General features: G+C 38.7%; 1 protein-coding gene across 3 annotated transcripts in view; it reads left to right on the top strand.

The window, feature by feature from the left end:
- The window catches only part of NNT (nicotinamide nucleotide transhydrogenase), a 92,281-nt gene that overhangs the window by 44,789 nt on the left and 29,752 nt on the right, over positions 1–17,740 (top strand). For all 3 annotated transcript variants that reach the window (XM_061393585.1, XM_061393583.1, XM_061393584.1), the window contains exons 8-17: positions 296–429; positions 701–892; positions 1,886–2,039; positions 5,007–5,168; positions 6,243–6,353; positions 7,297–7,442; positions 8,672–8,867; positions 12,312–12,545; positions 13,650–13,810; positions 15,377–15,556. In XM_061393585.1, coding sequence (XP_061249569.1) covers positions 296–429; positions 701–892; positions 1,886–2,039; positions 5,007–5,168; positions 6,243–6,353; positions 7,297–7,442; positions 8,672–8,867; positions 12,312–12,545; positions 13,650–13,810; positions 15,377–15,556 — 1,670 coding nt within the window. The remainder of the gene's footprint in view (positions 1–295; positions 430–700; positions 893–1,885; positions 2,040–5,006; positions 5,169–6,242; positions 6,354–7,296; positions 7,443–8,671; positions 8,868–12,311; positions 12,546–13,649; positions 13,811–15,376; positions 15,557–17,740) is intronic.

Below are 17,740 nucleotides of genomic sequence, written 5' to 3'. Positions count from 1 at the left end.
GGAGCTGGGTGTAAACCAGCTGGAAAGAGCAGTGCTAGTTGAGGTTTCTGTGGTTAGCAGATGGCAAGTATTGTTTGCTAGTTCAGTGGGTCCTTCCTGCCCACTGGCTTTGCGGCTCATGCTCATCCCATTTCTTCCTTAGGTGACCAGCCTTACCTTTGTTATGAGCTTTAAGGGGTTTCTTGAAAGGGTTCAATTTGTGAGTATTCAGAGACTACCATAATAATTAGAATATAGAGTTTTAAAAACTCATCATATGCTTTATACTGTTTTCTGTTTTCTTTGATTTTACTAGGTAAAAAAGCTCCCATTTTGTTTAATAAAGAAATGATTGAGTCCATGAAGGAAGGTTCAGTTGTTGTGGATTTAGCTGCTGAGGCTGGCGGAAACTTTGAAACTACCAAGCCAGGAGAACTTTATGTTCATAAGGTATAGCTCAGAGCTTCCTCTTGCTATGATCCTGATCCTTCATCTTTTAGTGATTTGTGAGAGGGTGTTTGTTGCTTTAAATATTGAAAGAAACTGAGGCTGGAAATTTTCTAAAATTAAAAATAGTCACATTTAAAGCTCTTTTTGAAATATGTGTTCATGTGTATATAAAGATGTATAATTTCAAAACTTAGCCTTGGCTGAGAATTGTCCTGGAAAGAATGTGAGCGTTTAGTAATAGACCTTTCTGACTGTATTTTTATTCATTTAGGGAATTACTCACATAGGCTACACAGACCTTCCCAGCCGAATGGCCACTCAGGCCAGCACCCTGTATTCCAACAACATCACCAAGCTTCTGAAGGCCATCAGCCCAGACAAAGATAATTTTTACTTTGAAGTGAAAGATGACTTTGACTTTGGTACAATGGGTCACGTCATTAGAGGAACCGTAGTGATGAAGGTGAGTAAAGAGATCTATTCCTTCCTGTGTTTTCATTTTGCATTTGTTCTAGGATTTTTGTTTATGGAAGAATCCTATAGCAATGTGTTGGGTTTATGCCAATAAAAATTATTTAAAAATCCAGAACAACTTAAAGAAAAATATTGCAGATATACATGTGACTCACCTAAAAAAACAGGAGAAGGCAATGGCACCCCACTCCAGTACTCTTGCTTGGAAAATCCCATGGGCGGAGGAGCCTGGTAGGCTGCAGTCCATGGGGTCGCTAAGAGTCGGACACGACTGAACGACTTTGCTTTCACTTTTCACTTTCATGCATTGGAGAAGGAAATGGCAACCCACTCCAGTGTTATTGCCTGGAGAATCCCAGGAACAGGGGAGCCTGGTGGGCTGCCATCTATAGGGTCTCACAGAGTGGGACACGACTGAAGCGACTTAGCAGCAGCAGCACCTAAAATATGTATTGCTTTTGAAAAACAGAAAACAAACAAAACCCCCAAAACTGAATAAAGTAAAAATTAAACATTCCCCCACCTATCTTAAGTTCTGTTTTCTTCCTTACATGTTCTATGCACATACTAATTGTACATCTATGTGTGTTTTCGTGACACAGCCATTATATATTTACGTACATGTATGTGGTGCTAATGGTAAAGAACCTACCTGCCGATACAGGAGACATAAGAGAAGTGGGTTCAATCCCTGGGTCAGGAAGATCCTCTGGAGGAGGGCATGGCAACCCACTTTGCCTGGAGAATCCCATGGACAGCGGAGCCTGGTGGGCTGTAGTCCGTAGGGTCACAGAGAGTCGGACATGACTGATGGAAGTGACTTAACATGCATGCACATGTTATATATTTATATAAAGTGATGTTATAAATTATATGAACTTCTATATTTATTTAAAATTGTTTTTCAAAGAGTTTTTCTGTAACACTGAATTGACTGAATGCTGGATGGTTTAAAAAGTACTGTTCTTCTAATTTCTGTTAGGATGGCCAAGTGATTTTCCCTGCTCCCACACCGAAAAATATTCCTCAAGGTGCCCCAGTAAAACAGAAGACAGTGGCAGAGCTGGAGGCTGAAAAAGCAGCTACTATCACGCCCTTCAGGAAGACGATGACATCGGCTTCTGTCTATACAGCAGGTAAGGGTTCCTTTTATGAAGATTTAGACTTCTTTGAATTATGACTGTATTATGTGAATAATGTGTTAACTGTCAAAGTTAGTAAATGAAATGCAGTTGTCATTCATTGGATTCTCAGGACTTGACCTTGTTAGAAGCAGTTTTCACATGTGACATGTCACTGGTCCCACCTCTGTGGACTTGGAGACTGCATTGTCCACTCTCAGAGAGCAGGCACGGGGGTAAATGCTGGAATGAACAAGTGAGAAATAATACATAGGTGGTTAATACTTTTCTTTTATAAAAAACATTTAAAATATAATTTTTAATGTTTTTATATATATATACCAAATATAAAGAGTAATGATGTATGTCAGATTGTGTTGTTATAAAGTTCATCTAAATGTGGTTATTGATTTATTTTTTGTGGTTTATAAAACATCACTTGTGATTATCTGCATCTCTGGGTAAGATGGGGGGACCAAATATTTGCTTTTAAGAATAAACAGTAAGTTATTCATCTAGTAAAAAAAATTCAGTTTTTATCTCTTTCTTTATAGTTTAACATAGATTCTTCATTTTCCAGTTAATCTTCATGAAGACACTAAAGAATTGTCATAAAATAGTGATAAATATTCATTCTGGCTATGAATTGTTAGAATTTGAAATATGGAAATTTGATTTTAAGTTGGTTTCTGTCTCATAGAATGAGTTAAAAATGTTTAGATCTGTGAGAGCCAAAATACAAACAAAAGCAAACTATAAAGAATTAAAGACTGGTACCAAGCACACAGAATTCTTGTAGCCTCAGCATTCTCCGAATTCCCATGTGAGGCCAGATGTTTTAAGCTAAATATGTAACTCTCCTTGAATAAAGAGCAAGTTTCAGCAAAATGACTGAGAAAGCCTTTAGTTGTGAATATTATGAATAGATGGAGCAGTGTCCCTACTTGCACTTACTTATTAAAAAGAAGGAACCATATAATTGTGTTGTACAAGGAGAGTATGGTCAGTAGGTTGTAAATTTCCATTTCTCTTTGGGATTCATAAGGAAATGTAGTGAGATATAACAATGATTTATTTTTCTAGGTTTCTCTTATGTTTATTGAGTCAAAGTTTATTGCGTTTTAATAGATGTGACAGTGGCATATCCTAGTGAATAAAGGGATGGCCTTCTATTTATTTTTTTGTACCCTAAAAGTTCCTCCTTTATAATAAAGCCAAGTGTTTTTCTTGAACACTTCTACCATATGTTAGAATCTATTTTACTAGCTTTCTTCAAAAAATGTGATTTGCTTTTTTTCCTTTTTTTTTTTCTGTTTTTCTTTTTCCTTTATCATAGAGACTGAATGTAGCATATTTGACATTAATGAATGTCAAATGAAAAGACTTTAGTTTATTAAATAGTTAATAAGAAACCTTCAGCTGAGGAGTTTCTATCTTAGATGGTCAACACAGTTGATTGCAGGTGATGAGAACTTACTGCTTCATAACTAATGTGGGCATTTAGTGAGTGCTAGGGCATCATGCTAAACACTTCACATGCCTTAGCTCATTTATTCCTTATAAGAACTCAGTGAGTTCGGGATATTATTATTTTCTTTTTCTAGATGAAGACAGAAAGGATTAATAATGTTACAGAGAATACTGGAGCACAGAGAGGTTAAATAAGTTACCTAAGATCACACAGCTAGCAAGCAGTAGAGCCAGAATTTGAACCAGGCAGCCTGGCTTAAGAAAACATATCCTTAAATATAACCCTGCACAGATTCTCTGATGTTTAACTGAAGCTCAAAACAATATTCTATCTTACTCTCCCTCCAGATGGTTAACAGGCCATTCATGGGAGCCCTGGAAGTCTTATATGTGGGTAGGGAAATAAAACTGCATAAACTTCCCTAGGGGTCCAATGGTTAAGACTCCACACTTGTACTGAAGGGAACACTGGTTCAGTCCCTGGTTGGGGAGCTAAGATCATGGGGAACTATGTCATGTGGGGTGTCCAATAAACAAAAAAAATTTAAAACTACAGTCTTACTGAATAATTTAAAGTAACTTGTCAGTTGCTAATGTTTCAGCTTTGCCACTTGTAAAGAAATAGTCCATATCAAGGGGAAAAAGTACCTTATTCAAGGAAGTTAAATTCCAGCATCCTGGTCATCCATTATGATTTGGTTTTCACTGACCGCTAGGTAACCCTTTCTTCTGTTGCAGAACAGCCATCCACATGTTTGCTGTTAGGAAAGGTGATAATTAAAGATGTATGTTGAGAGCTGAGTGTTTGTATTCTGCACATTCTTAATTTAATTTGTATTTTTTTCCCTTTTTCTTTGTAAAATCCTGTTTGCTGACTTGGTATTGAGGCTGGAGCTGACTGCCCTGGCCAGCAGTCCAGTCCAGATTCAGGAGCAATTGCAAAACTTCTGTCCCGGGTGGGTGGAAGCCATATGTTTTGGGGAGGTGCTGGAGTGAATGAAACCCTTCCTAATCTTTTAAAATCCCTCTTCCCAGCCAAATCTGAGAGTGACATGAAGTGGGCCTCCCCAAAGTCTGTCTTATAAAGGTTGTGTCTTGCCCAAGTAGCAAATGCTTTGGTAGATCCTTTATAGGCCTATAATTCTGGAATAAAAACACTTGTATAAACACATGTGGCATCGTCAATGAAAGTTAAAGCAGAGAAGAGGACAAGTTATGCAGAGGAAAATGTGCAAATTATTATTAAGGTGACTCATAAATTTTACTAGATGTTTACAATTTATTTTAGGGGATGGTGGTGGTGGTCAGGAAGTTGAGTTTTGCTCACAATACCTTTAACTCACTTTCACTTCCCTTCCCAATAAGGAAATGTCTTTAAAAAAAAAACTCATTTGCAAGGGTGTGGAATTTTAAAGCCTTGACTATGCCACATGTTTGTGTGTGGGTGTGCGTGTGCTTTTAATCCTCCTGAGAGAACTGGATGTGAGCTCACACTCTTTTCTGTTTCTCCAGGTCTCACTGGGATACTAGGTTTGGGCATCGCGGCTCCCAATTTAGCCTTTTCCCAGATGGTGACCACCTTCGGCTTGGCTGGCATTGTGGGCTACCATACTGTCTGGGGAGTGACTCCTGCTCTCCACTCACCGCTAATGTCTGTGACTAATGCAATCTCAGGTTTGTTCCCCTCTTGTTTTCCCTCATCTTAGGTTTTCAAGGGCTTGTTCAACTCACACAGTGCTTTCCATGAGGTTGATAAAGTCTGTGTTTCCAAATTGTAGGGCTTGGCTTCGTGGTGGTGGTTGTGGTGACTTGGGCTCCCAGAGGTGGAGGGGTGGGGTTTGGAAGTAAGAAGCCAGGGAAGTGTGTCAAGCCTTTGGGCTGCCCCCATTTCAAGCAGGGCAGAGCCACTGTTTCTTCTTTCAGTTATGATTTCCTTTAAAGAGAAGCAGTGTTTCACAGGAGCATGATGGTTCATGCAGTAGTGCACACGGCTCTTCCCAAGACTGTTCTCTGTGGTCCCTAGCGATGGCTCAGATCTGAGGAATGAGACCCACATTGGACAGATATGGGAGCCGCTGGCTAGGAAACCTCATGGCCACGGTGAGCATCTCTTGCCACAGGCGTACGTAGCTTTCAGGATCTCCACCAGTGAGGTGAAAGTCACTCAGTCGTGTCCAACTCTTTGCAACCCCATGGACTGTAGCCCGCCAGGATCCTCTGTCCATGGAATTCTCCAGGCAAGAATACTGGAGTGGGTTGTCATTCCCTTCTCCAGGGAATCTTCCCAACCTAGGGATCGAACCCAGGTCTCCCACACTGCAGGCGGATTCTTTACCGTCTGAGCCACCAGGAAATCTCCACCGGGAACAAATCCAATTCCAAGAAGTACTCTACTCAGGAAAGCCCAAAGCTGTGGCTCTCACCGTCATATTTAGTTCATGTATAGCATTTTCCAGTTCGGATGCTTCGTATCCAGCAGAGGTCCCTTTTCACCACAAGTAATGTCATCTAATAACATCATTGCTTTATATCTTTATCAGGGGAACAGAGCTAGAAAGTTTAAGGTTAAAATTCTTATGCAAAAAGAGAGAATGTTTTGTCAACTTTTTGCCCACGAAAGTACTTCAGTGAGAATGTGTGTGGGAGCTTTCTCCTTCATGGTGCGTGTGCTTGTGAGGTTTGTCCCCGATGACATTTGCTTTGGCAGCGTGATTGTTTCTGTTTACCACGTGCGTGCTTTCTTCCCAGGGTTGACTGCAGTCGGTGGGTTGGTGCTGATGGGAGGACACTTGTATCCTTCCACAACTTCTCAGGGCCTTGCTGCTCTTGCCACGTTCATATCCTCAGTCAACATTGCAGGTACGAGGATGGGGAAAGAACCCAGAATGCTGTTTTTGGTGGAGACACGAGAAACAAATATAAAATGATATATATTTGTTACAATATATATATTAAATATATAAAATAAACATTCTGATTTTAAGAATTTAATCATGCCTTTTAAAAAATGTTTCACTCATTATAAATGCTCTATGTGAAGGGGAATTGGTTATTTTTGCCCATTGGTAATTTTTAGAAACTATTTGATAAAAGAGCACCCCTACCCCTGAGTGCTCCAAAACAAATAAAATGATGTCTTGCTTCAGGTTAACTGGAAGGTTATTGCATGCATAGTTTTGAATTAAGCTGAGTTAGATCTATCACCATAGTCGGCCATGACTGAAGTGACTTAGCAGCAGTAGCAGCAGCAGATCTATCACCGTAGCATCTTTAAATAAGTATAATTTTAGATAAAACTTTAGCCTTTTGCCTTATCCTGTCCCATGTTCCTGAAAACTGAAAGCCTAGCACATGACTTGTGTATGAAACCCATTTGATGCTGTTTTGTAGCTAAAAATTCTTTAATGTGTCCAGCAGACCTAGTACTTGCTGATATGGTATTTTTTAAAACCACTTATTCTAGGGTTTAACAAATAGAATAACCTATAAGAAAAAAAATACTGGCCTTTTGATCTTTTACTTTCCTGAGCTATTTGAATACCTTGTTTATTTTTAGTCATGTGGAAATAGTTGGTTCTGTGCTCTGATAGCAGATTTTCTTCCTGAATGTCTCTAGGGTTCCCCCTTCAATGTAACTGGCTGGAATGATAGAATAACTTCTAATTTTGAGGTTTTAAAATATTAACTTAAAATGGTAGTTATTCCTAGATGATAAAGGTATGCTTAACATAGAAAAATTGTAGCGCTTTAAAAATTATATTGCTTAAGATACCTCTTTTTGTTTTATGTTTACTTTGATAAGGTGGCTTTCTGGTGACTCAGAGAATGCTGGACATGTTCAAGCGTCCCACTGACCCTCCGGAGTATAATTACCTGTATCTGCTCCCTGCTGGTACCTTTGTTGGGGGATATTTAGCCTCCCTCTACAGTGGTTATAACATTGAACAGGTGAGAATCTCTTTTGAAAGCTTTTTTTTGGTACTATGTCTTCGTCCTGGTGAGATTACCATTACCAAAATTCTAATTCCACTAATCAAATACGACAGTAACTCTTGAAGCATCTTGATCAAATAGAACATTCTCATCCTCTTAAGAATCAGGACCCTGGATTCTAGAGGCAGTTTTGCCCGCTAACTCTGCAAATATGGCTTTATCTGTTTGTCCCTACATTTTTCCACATGTAAAAAGAGTCAAGAAGGTTATAAGTGTCCTTTTTATGTACCTAGCTGGATTGTTGTGGGGATACAGTGAAATAATCAGTTAAGAACTTGAAAATTTTTTGTTAAAATACTGTCAGTCCTTTTCCTATTTATTTATTTCCTCTATGGATCTGGCAGATGTTATGCCAGCGCATTTAAAAAAGAAAATTTTTAAATGAATGCTGAGTAGGAAAACAGAAATAATCAAGTTGAACTTTGGAAAGTTCCGTATCTAAATATAATTTATAATAGAGATTCAGCTTTGTTCTGAACTCAGTCATACCTTTCTTTTCAATGACTATTTTAGAGTGCAGCCTCTCTGACAGCTGAAAAATCATGTCTCCCTTAGTTTCTGCTGTTTGTAACACGTATTTGTTGAATGAACACAGTCTTTGAGAAGAGTTAGAGCAGTGAGTCAGGGAGATTTATGTCAGCATCCCAGATTTGCTATTTAATGATCATTTGCCCTTAGAAAAATTATGTAGCCTCTTTATGCATTGATTTTCTTTTATAAAATGAGGATGATGATTCTCTCCTCCTGTGACTCTCATGAGACTGGGTTATAACTTATGCAGCATATATAGCATGGTCTCTGGCACTTACAGCCTCACGGGGTTGGCTCCCTTATAACAGTGGGTCACGTCTAGATCCCATAATAACTCCACTTAAATTTAAATGCATACTTTTATATGCATTTGTATGCTATCAAGTCCAGAAGAAATCAGTGTACGTAAATGGTTTAATTGCAAGTACAATTTAAAGTATTTAGTATGTTAATATCCCCAATGGATAGGAATATATATTGAAATATTAAAAGAATAGATCATATTGGCTCTTTTAACTTTAAAATTGTCTGACTTTAAAATTGTCCTTAGAAATGTCTTTAGAGAATCATGTTTCCTTGAAGTTGTTTTTAAGCTGATGGACTGAAAGTTTTTGATAACTTCTCTCTCTGTTTCCTCCTTTTCCTTTGAAAAGATTATGTACCTGGGCTCCGGTCTTTGCTGTGTTGGTGCCCTGGCCGGGCTTTCCACCCAGGGGACTGCACGTCTTGGCAATGCCCTGGGCATGATTGGGGTGGCTGGAGGCTTGGCAGCCACCCTCGGAGGCCTAAAACCATGTCCAGAATTGTTAGCTCAGATGTCTGGAGCAATGGCTTTGGGCGGTACCATTGGTAAGCACTTGTGGGTTCTGCCTTTATATAAACGCATGCCCTTTGAATACCTGAAGGCAGTTAGGCTCAGAGATTTAGGAATATGTTGTTAGGAGTAAGAACTTTTACTTGCACTTCAGTTTCTGAATATATATGTATCTGTTTGAAGCCTATATTGATAAAGGAATTAAGTTGCCTATTATGGAAGTTGCTTCAGTAAATATTTTGGCAAAAGTCATCACAGTTGGTATTATAATTGTCATTCAGAAATAAACATTTTAAAACATCGAGTAATATGAACTGTGTCACAAAAGTGGGCTAAGAAGTGCCTTTACTCAGTTCTTGTTTTCCTTTACTGACTGTTCCTTTAGCTGATAATACAGCAGGAGATTAGAATACTTGTATGTGTGTACTGTCTGTAGGCTCATGTTTTATTCTGCTGGGTTTAAATAACAGCAGACAATCCGCCTTCAGACGTGTTAAAAACACGGAAAACATGTGCCAGCAGAAAAACCACTGTTTTAATTTTATTCAGTGGTGTGTTGTGGTTGATTGTTAAATTTTCAGGAATCTTTTGAACTGGTTGTTAGCACAGCCATTATAAAAAATTAAATTATATAAACTTAAAACTAGATGAATTAGAAACAAAGGTAATAATCCTGAATACTCATGACTTTCTAATGAATTAACTAGCTTTTATTATCTCCCGGAGAAGGCGATGGCACCCCACTCCAGTACTTTTGCCTGGAAAATCCCATGGATGGAGGAGCCTGGTAGGCTGCAGTCCATGGGGTTGCAAAGAGTCGGACACGACTGAGCGACTTCACTTTCACTTTTCACTTTCATGCAGTGGAGAAAGAAATGACAACCCACTCCAGTGTTCTTGCCTGGAGAATCCCAGGGACGGGGGAGCCTGGTGGGCTGCTGTCTCTGGGGTCGCACAGAGTCGGACACGACTGAAGTGACTTAGCAGCAGTAGCAGTATTATCTCCACTTTTGAGATTATCCATGTGTCTTATGTCTGTGTGGTAGAAATACTATGTAATTATGGGCTTCTGTGCATCTTTTCCTGAATCCGTATTTAATGCCTTCACATTGTAGCTTCAGATCAGCCATGGCACTTGTATTTACACCATATAGGTCAACAAATGCTACAAATCTGGGATTCATTTACTGTTTTGTTGATTGTCCAGACCTAAGAAAGTGATGGAGAAAATGTTAATGCAGTTTAAACTTAAATGTGTGTTTTGTCTGTAGCCATTATATTGTGAATTGCACAAAAAAATTGAATATTTTTCTAGTATTTGGAAACTATTTTCAGATTCAGCAGAATTCCCACTCACATGGTTGACAGTGAGTGAAGCTCTTATATGCACCTCGTTGTTTCACTGTCATTTTATTTGTTAAACAAAAATCTCAACCAGCATTCATGTGGGAACTATACTCATTCATCAGTTGTAAACACTAGGTTGGCTGCAGGTACCAGAGTTTGGCAAAAATCAACAAAAGCATTTGGTGAAAGTCAATTGGCTAGATGAAGCTTACAATAAAGAATATTGTATATATTTTTATTTTTTGAAACTTGTGTACCACATACCTATTTATAAGTAAAAACTCCTGTATTTACACACACACACTTTTTTAAAAAAACCTAAAGTTGGTTTATTTAAGTATAAAATCGACAATATTCTAAGATTGGGAAGAGTAATACAAATATATGTATAATTATACATATATAATTGTATATATCATTTCAGTGGATAAGAAAGTAATGACTTAGACCTACAGCTATTAAAAAGGTAATAAAAATAATAAACTATATTAAAGGTAATAAAATAGTGTTATGCATAATTTTATAACTATATATTCCCAAGAATGATATAGGTTGAGATTTTAAAATTTATAGTAAAGATTTACATCTATAGAAATTGAAACAAAAAAGCATTCTTTCAGAAAAGTTCATAGTTTTACTAGTGAATTTTCCTAAATAGTTAAGGGAAAAATGAAACACCATTTTTACATGAATCTTTTTTGAGAATAGGAAAAAGGAGCATTCTCTAATCTATTAATTTTTTAACTTATTTTGTATTGTGTATAGTTAATTAACAATGTTGTGGTAGTGTTAGGTGAACAGTGAAGGGACTCGGCCATACATACACGTTTCCATTTTCCCCCCAACTCGCCTCCCATCTAGGCACACACACCTGTTTTTATCCTGGGAGGTTGGTGGTTAAAGACTTAGCAGCACAGCTTTAGCTTTACGTCTCCTGTTTTATTTCTCTGGGAAAGCGGTGCATACTTTCTTACAGTCCCTGGAAAGGCACTTGAAGGAAAATGCTTGTGCTGTAGGTTCATGGCAGGAAAACCTTTAGATGTGGTCTTTGCAAATATTATGAGCCCAAGTCCTCTGTATCATCTACCTGTAGCCAGGTAACTCCTTCAGTCTCCTGGTTTGGTTGTTTTCTATTCAGATATTTGCATTTCATTACCTTTGGACTTGGCTTCCTTCTGCCCACCTGAAAACCTAGGCCGCCTTCATTCTAGGGGTTTCTTGTGTGCTAAGGGGCAAGTGATGCCTAATAAGGAAGGCAGCCTAGGCTGTTCATGCAGTGGGGAGAATTTAAGGGGTTTAGTTGGAACTTTAAGTAATCTGAAGAAGCATTAGTCCAGGGGAATGTTCAGACTTTGTAAGGAGAAGTTGATGTTATGTGTTTGGGTTCTTTGGAGTTGGCATTGATGAGGTGGTTGAAAGAACCTGCTATATGAAAGGCTATTTAAGCCAATGTTCTTGCCTGGATAGTCCTGTAAGAAAGTATTTTCCTAGGAAGTAGATACTTATTAATGAAAGTGATAGATAACCTTAGTGTTGCCTTTTTTTAAATTGAGGAATAATTGACATATAATATTATACTAGTTTCAGATATACAACATAATGATTTGATATATACATATATATATTGCAAAATGATCGCTGCAAAAAGTCTGTATAACATTTGTCACCATACATAAATTTTGTTTTTCTTTTATGAGGACTTTTAAGATCTACTCTCTTGGCACCTTTCAAATATAGCAATATAGCTTTGTTATTAACTGTAGTCAGCATGCTGTGCATTCCATCCCCAGGACTTACTCATTTTATACTGGGAAGTTTGTACCTTTTGATGCCATTCACCCGTTCTTCCCACCCCTTACCTCCTGCCTCTGGCAGTCACCAATTTGTTCTCTGTGTCTATGAGCTTCTTTGTTTGTTTAGATTCCACATATAAGTGAGATCATATGGTATTTGTCTGTCTCTGTCTGGCTTATTTCACTTAGCATAATGCCCTAAAGGTCCATTCATGTTGTTCCAGTGACAAGATTTCCTTCTTTCGTGTAGCCAAGTAATATTTAATTGTGGGCTTTATTGGATTATTTCTCAAAGGTCTGTCATGCTTTAATTTTTCTTTGACTTTTATTTCCTGACAGGATTGACAATTGCGAAACGCATCCAGATTTCGGATTTACCTCAGTTAGTTGCTGCTTTCCACAGTTTAGTGGGATTGGCAGCTGTGCTTACGTGCATAGCTGAGTACATCATAGAATATCCACATTTCGCTACGGATGCAGCAGCCAACCTTACCAAGATTGTGGCCTACCTCGGTACTTACATTGGTGGGGTGACCTTCAGTGGGTCTCTGGTTGCCTATGGAAAATTGCAGGGTAAGTGATCAAGTGTAACATGGAGGTGAATATCTGTTGTTTAGGGTGTTCAGGGGTCCATTTCAATTTCAGAAAATGGCTTAGTAGTAGAACCTACTAGGTGAAGAGTATTTGTATGACTCTGGGAAACACTATGAAAATTTTTTTCTCAAGAAAGATGCTTCTCTTTATTGGTCTTTACAAATCTCACAAAGCTTTGAAGCCAGGGCTTCTGGAGACAGCTCATGGAGGAAACTAGTGCACAGAAATTTGCCTACAGGGACTAGTTGATATTTGATGATACATATGAACAAAATGCCATCTTCATAATTTTTGGTTAGACATGCCTGTATAGCATTCACAGAAATGAACTTTGTAGATTTCCCAGAATAGAGAGAGGCTTATTGAATAAATTTGTATGATTAGTATACAGTACTTACTTTGAAAACAAATACACATTTTAGAGGTTTAGTGTGGCAGCTTTGGCAACCATTAAAGCCAATCATGAAAATAGAAGTGGAAGGAAAAAAAAAACAAAACTCTGATAGCTGCTTTCAGTGTTTTCATGAAAACACGAGTCTCTGGAAAACCAGGTTTGTAGTTTAAAAACCTGGTCTTGCCTCTCAGTAATCAAGTCATTAGAATTAAATGGGGAACACCGTGAAACTTAAAAATCACAGGCTTAATGCCTATGATATGTTCTGTCTTTAAAAGCAGCAAACAAGGACCCTTCTCCCTTGGGCTCAGTTGATAGAATCAGAAAAACGAATGGTCTAAGACTCAGTTTTGAAGTTTCAAATAAATAAGACCACACTTAACTTCTGTCTTGGTCATATGGGGAAGAAAAATCACTTTTCATGATTGCATGACAAAGAGTAATGAACTTGTGTGATCAAAGGAGAGTTAAGCTGAGCCGTATTTTTCCCACCTCCATTAATGTGTATGTGTAAGAACTCTAATATATGTTTTCATGTTTTAGTAGCTGGTGATATGAAGTGCTGTTTTAAGTAGTATGTTTTTATCCTAATATTACATCTTGTAGCTTATGATTAAACGACTTAAGACTGTTTGAGGGGATTTCTTGGGACACGTCTTAGGTTCTGATGGCCCCATCTTCTGCCCTAGGAATCCTGAAGTCCGCCCCTCTCCTGCTCCCTGGGAGGCACCTCCTCAATGCAGGCCTGCTGGCTGGTAGCGTGGGTGGGATCATCCCCTTCATGATGGACCCCAGCTTCACCACTGGCATCACCTGTCTGGGCTCTGTGTCAGCCCTCTCTGCTGTCATGGTAAGAGGTCAGAGATGGAAAGCACGTTCTTAATGAGGAACTAAGTATTTTATTAGGTTACAGACTAACCTTATTTCTGTCTCTTCAAGACCCCTGATGGAATAAAAATGTTTTAATATGCTGTTATGTGTTCATCTTCGTAGAGTTTGAACAATATAGAAAAGTGTAAGAATAAAATCCCCCTTCTCTTAACTTATTCACTCCTGTCCAGACTGTCACATGTGACACCTTTATCGCTCTGGGGTCTTTTTACTCAATCAGTGTGTTGGTCAATAGGAGTTTAAAGAGCCAAGGGTTTCAGTTCTGTTCGTCAGGTGCCTGCTGTGTGGCAAGCCCTCAAACAAGTGTCAGAGAGACCCTGCCCATTGGTTGCTCTCACATTTGCTGGAAGCTCTGATATTAAGCCAAATAGTCATATAAAGTGAAATGCATTTATCAAACCCTGTGTGTTCAGTAGGGGAGTTCAGAGAAACCTCCTAGGGTAGGTTGGTCTTCTTCTTCCTCTCTGATTATTGCATTTAGTATGTGGGTACATAGAGTATTCTGTGAGTCTGTATGTCACAATTTAGCATTCTGTTATAGCAGTGTATGGCGCTGCTGTATTAGCTCTGTGTCGTTCATGGATTACTTCATGTTTGTCTAGTATACTCTTAGTGTATTCTTCAATGACGAAGTTTATGTTAAAAATTTAAAAAGTCATCTATGGTGCTTAGCCCAAAGTTAGACTATATAGTAATTGCTTCAGTTTAGTTCAGTCGCTCAGTCGTGTCCGACTCTTTGTGACCCCATGGACTGCAGCACGCCAGGCTTCCCTGTCCATCACCAACTCCCAGAGCTTGCTCAAACTCATGTCCATCAAGTTGGTGATGCCATCCAACCATCTCATCTTCTGTCGTCCCTTCATTTTATATGATTGTTTAGCTTGATAGCAGAGCTTCCATCAAGTGTGAGAGCAACTAATGGGCAAGGTCTCTTTGACACTTGTTTTATTTTAGAGGGCTTGTCACACAGCAGGCACCGGTGAACAGAACTGAAACCCTTGTCTCTTTAAATTCCTATTGACCGAAACATTGATCCAGTGAGAAGACCCCAGAGCAATAAACGTGTCATGTGACAGTTGGGACAGGAGTGAGTAATTGCTTAGTCACCCAAAACTGTACCCTCAGATTTTCAAACCAAATAAGACTGGGCTTGTATTTGAGTTTTAGCTGCTTCTCTTGGCACCAATAGGACCCTCCCTGCTCATCAGCTAAAGTCATAAAAAATGTAACATCAACTCAGTGCTATTACTTTTTTCCAAGTGTAGACCCCTCTCCAATTTCTGCCTGCTCATGGTTAGTGCCTCTTAGGATTTGGGGATTTTTTTTTGCAGGTGGAAAACATGGTTCAGTGTTTTCACTTTTATATCTGTAGGAGAGTTGGTCTGATAGGGGTCATTCCCAGGCATGGAATTTACATGTAAATATATTAATTGGAAAACTGGAATGATGATGAACCACAGTGCTCAGTGTCAGAGGTTCCTTTGCAATGCGTGAATTTTGAATTCCACTCTGGTTTTTGTCCTAGGGTGTGACTCTGACGGCTGCCATTGGGGGTGCTGACATGCCGGTGGTCATCACTGTGCTGAACAGCTACTCAGGCTGGGCCCTGTGTGCAGAGGGTTTCCTGCTCAACAACAATCTGCTGACCATTGTGGGTGCGCTTATTGGCTCCTCGGGCGCAATCCTGTCCTACATCATGTGTGTGGTAAGGAAGCAGCCAGTGAAGGAGAAGGAAATACTGTTCTGAAAATCAGGACCTGTCTGTTATTTCTTTTATTTGCAGTAGAAATGACCGTGTCAGTTCTTTTTCTCTCTAGCAGAAATATTGGAGTGTTTCGTTTGAATGAATTTTCCAGACTGCTTGTAAAGTACCTGAGTGTAGATAATTTATAAAATTAAATATCAAGACAAAAATCTTCTAACTTCATCTGGTGATTAAAACACTTAAGATTTAATTTTTTAATTTTTTCTTTGTGTATTACAGATCTCTGTATTTACTTGTCTGATCATATTGTATATTGTGTGTTAGTTGCTCAGTTGTGTCTGACTCTTTGCGACCCCGTGGGCTGTAGCCCCCCAGGCTCCTCTGTCCATAGGATTTATATTTAATTTTTTAAATCTTCCAAGTGATAGTCTTGCTGCTTATATTAAAAATGCTGTTTAAATACTGTTTTTAGGGTTTCGTACTAATCTATCGTATGGATATTCAAGATTTAATTTTCCCCCCATGCTTTACCTTTAGTGTTGTTTGATATTTCTTTCTTGTACATAAGTACATTTTTGGCATTTCTGATTTTTGTCTTAGGATGATTCCTAGAAGTGAAAGGGTGTGCTCATTTTTTGGGCTTTGTCTTCTTTTTTGTCATGTGGTTTCCAGAAAGCTTACTGCAATTTACACTCTTATCTTGAAGTTTTGTGGTCAGCATGGTTTGAAAAAAAAAATTAACAAGACAGATACTTCCTAGCTTCTTTTTTGTTTCGAATTCTCTTCTTAATGGCGAGAAGATAACCTGCAAATATGAAGTTTTGACTACAGCACTTTTTCAAATGATAGCTATCATTCTCTAAATAATGGTTTTGAATGGCTGTGAAAGGACGAGCATGAAACTGGGTAAAGTCAGGATTGCCTTTATACCGATTGATCCTTCAGGCAGAAAAATGACTCCACCTTCATTCTTTTATTAGAAGTTTAAAAGCCCTTATTTTACAACTCAGAATTTCTCTTATGTTTTAATTTAAAATTGAATGCTAAAATTATCTTTTCATAATAAAAAAATTGGTTTTCTTTGGACATACTTTGAGTACAAAAATTTGAAAGCCTTAGTTCAAAACCAGCTGAGAGGTTTCAAAATATAATCCTTCAAGTTGTTCAAGGAGTTTGGAAAGGTATTTCTTATTGGAAGAGTGTCAGGCTTTGGAGTATTTCTTTTAAAGCAAATGTTTATAAAGCAGCACAATTTATTCAGTTGTATTAGAAATAGTTTTCTTGCTTCATTTGGTAAATCTGAATGACCAGCAGGGGGCAGCAGATTGTCACTAATACTTAAAACTTACTGTGTGTGTGCTCAGTTGAGTCCTCTTTGCGGCCCCACAGACTCTGGCATGCCAGGCTTCTCTGTCTATGGACTTTTCCAGGCAAGAATACTGAAGTGGTTGCCACTTCTTACTACAGGGGATCTTCCTGACTCAGGGATTGAACCTGCATTTCTTGCGTCTCCTGCATTGGCAGGCAGATTCTTTACCCCTAGCACCACCTGGGAAGTCCCACTTAAACTTATGGTTGATGTCAAATACTAATTTTAAAATTAAGTGGGAGGATTTGAATTTTTACAAGGCCAGTGGGGAGAGGAAGGGGGACTTGTATATAGTTCTTGAAAAGTCAGCATGGGTACCTTCTAATCTTTATTCTTTTTCTCTTAAATGGTTTTCCTTGTTGTTCACTCACCCAGTCGTGTCCAACTCTTTGTGACTCCATGGACAGCAGCACACCAGGCCTCTGTTTCCCTCACCATGTCTTGAAGTTTGCCCAAGTTCATGTCCATTGCATCGGTGATGCCATCCAGCCATCTCATCCTTTGACGCCCCTTTCTCCTTATATCCTCAATCTTTCCTAGCATCAGGGACTTTTCCAATGAGTCGGCTGTTCGCATCAGATGACCAGAATACTGGGGCTTCAGCGTCAGTCCTTCCAATGACTATTCAGGGTTAATTTCCCTTAAGATTGACTGGTTTAATCTCCTTGCTGTCCAAGGGACTTTCAGGAATCTTCTCCAGCACCACAGTTGGGTTCTTAAATTTATCAGCAGTATTCCCCAAATTTCTGTGTCTTTTATTTCCTCTCTTTTTCCCTGTACACTTAGTTTCTTCTGTTGTTATAGTAACTCTAATA

Source organism: Bos javanicus, chromosome 20 (genome assembly GCF_032452875.1).
Source record: "Bos javanicus breed banteng chromosome 20, ARS-OSU_banteng_1.0, whole genome shotgun sequence".
Taxonomy (NCBI): domain Eukaryota; kingdom Metazoa; phylum Chordata; class Mammalia; order Artiodactyla; family Bovidae; genus Bos; species Bos javanicus.
This window is presented reverse-complemented; position numbering and strand designations above follow the sequence as displayed.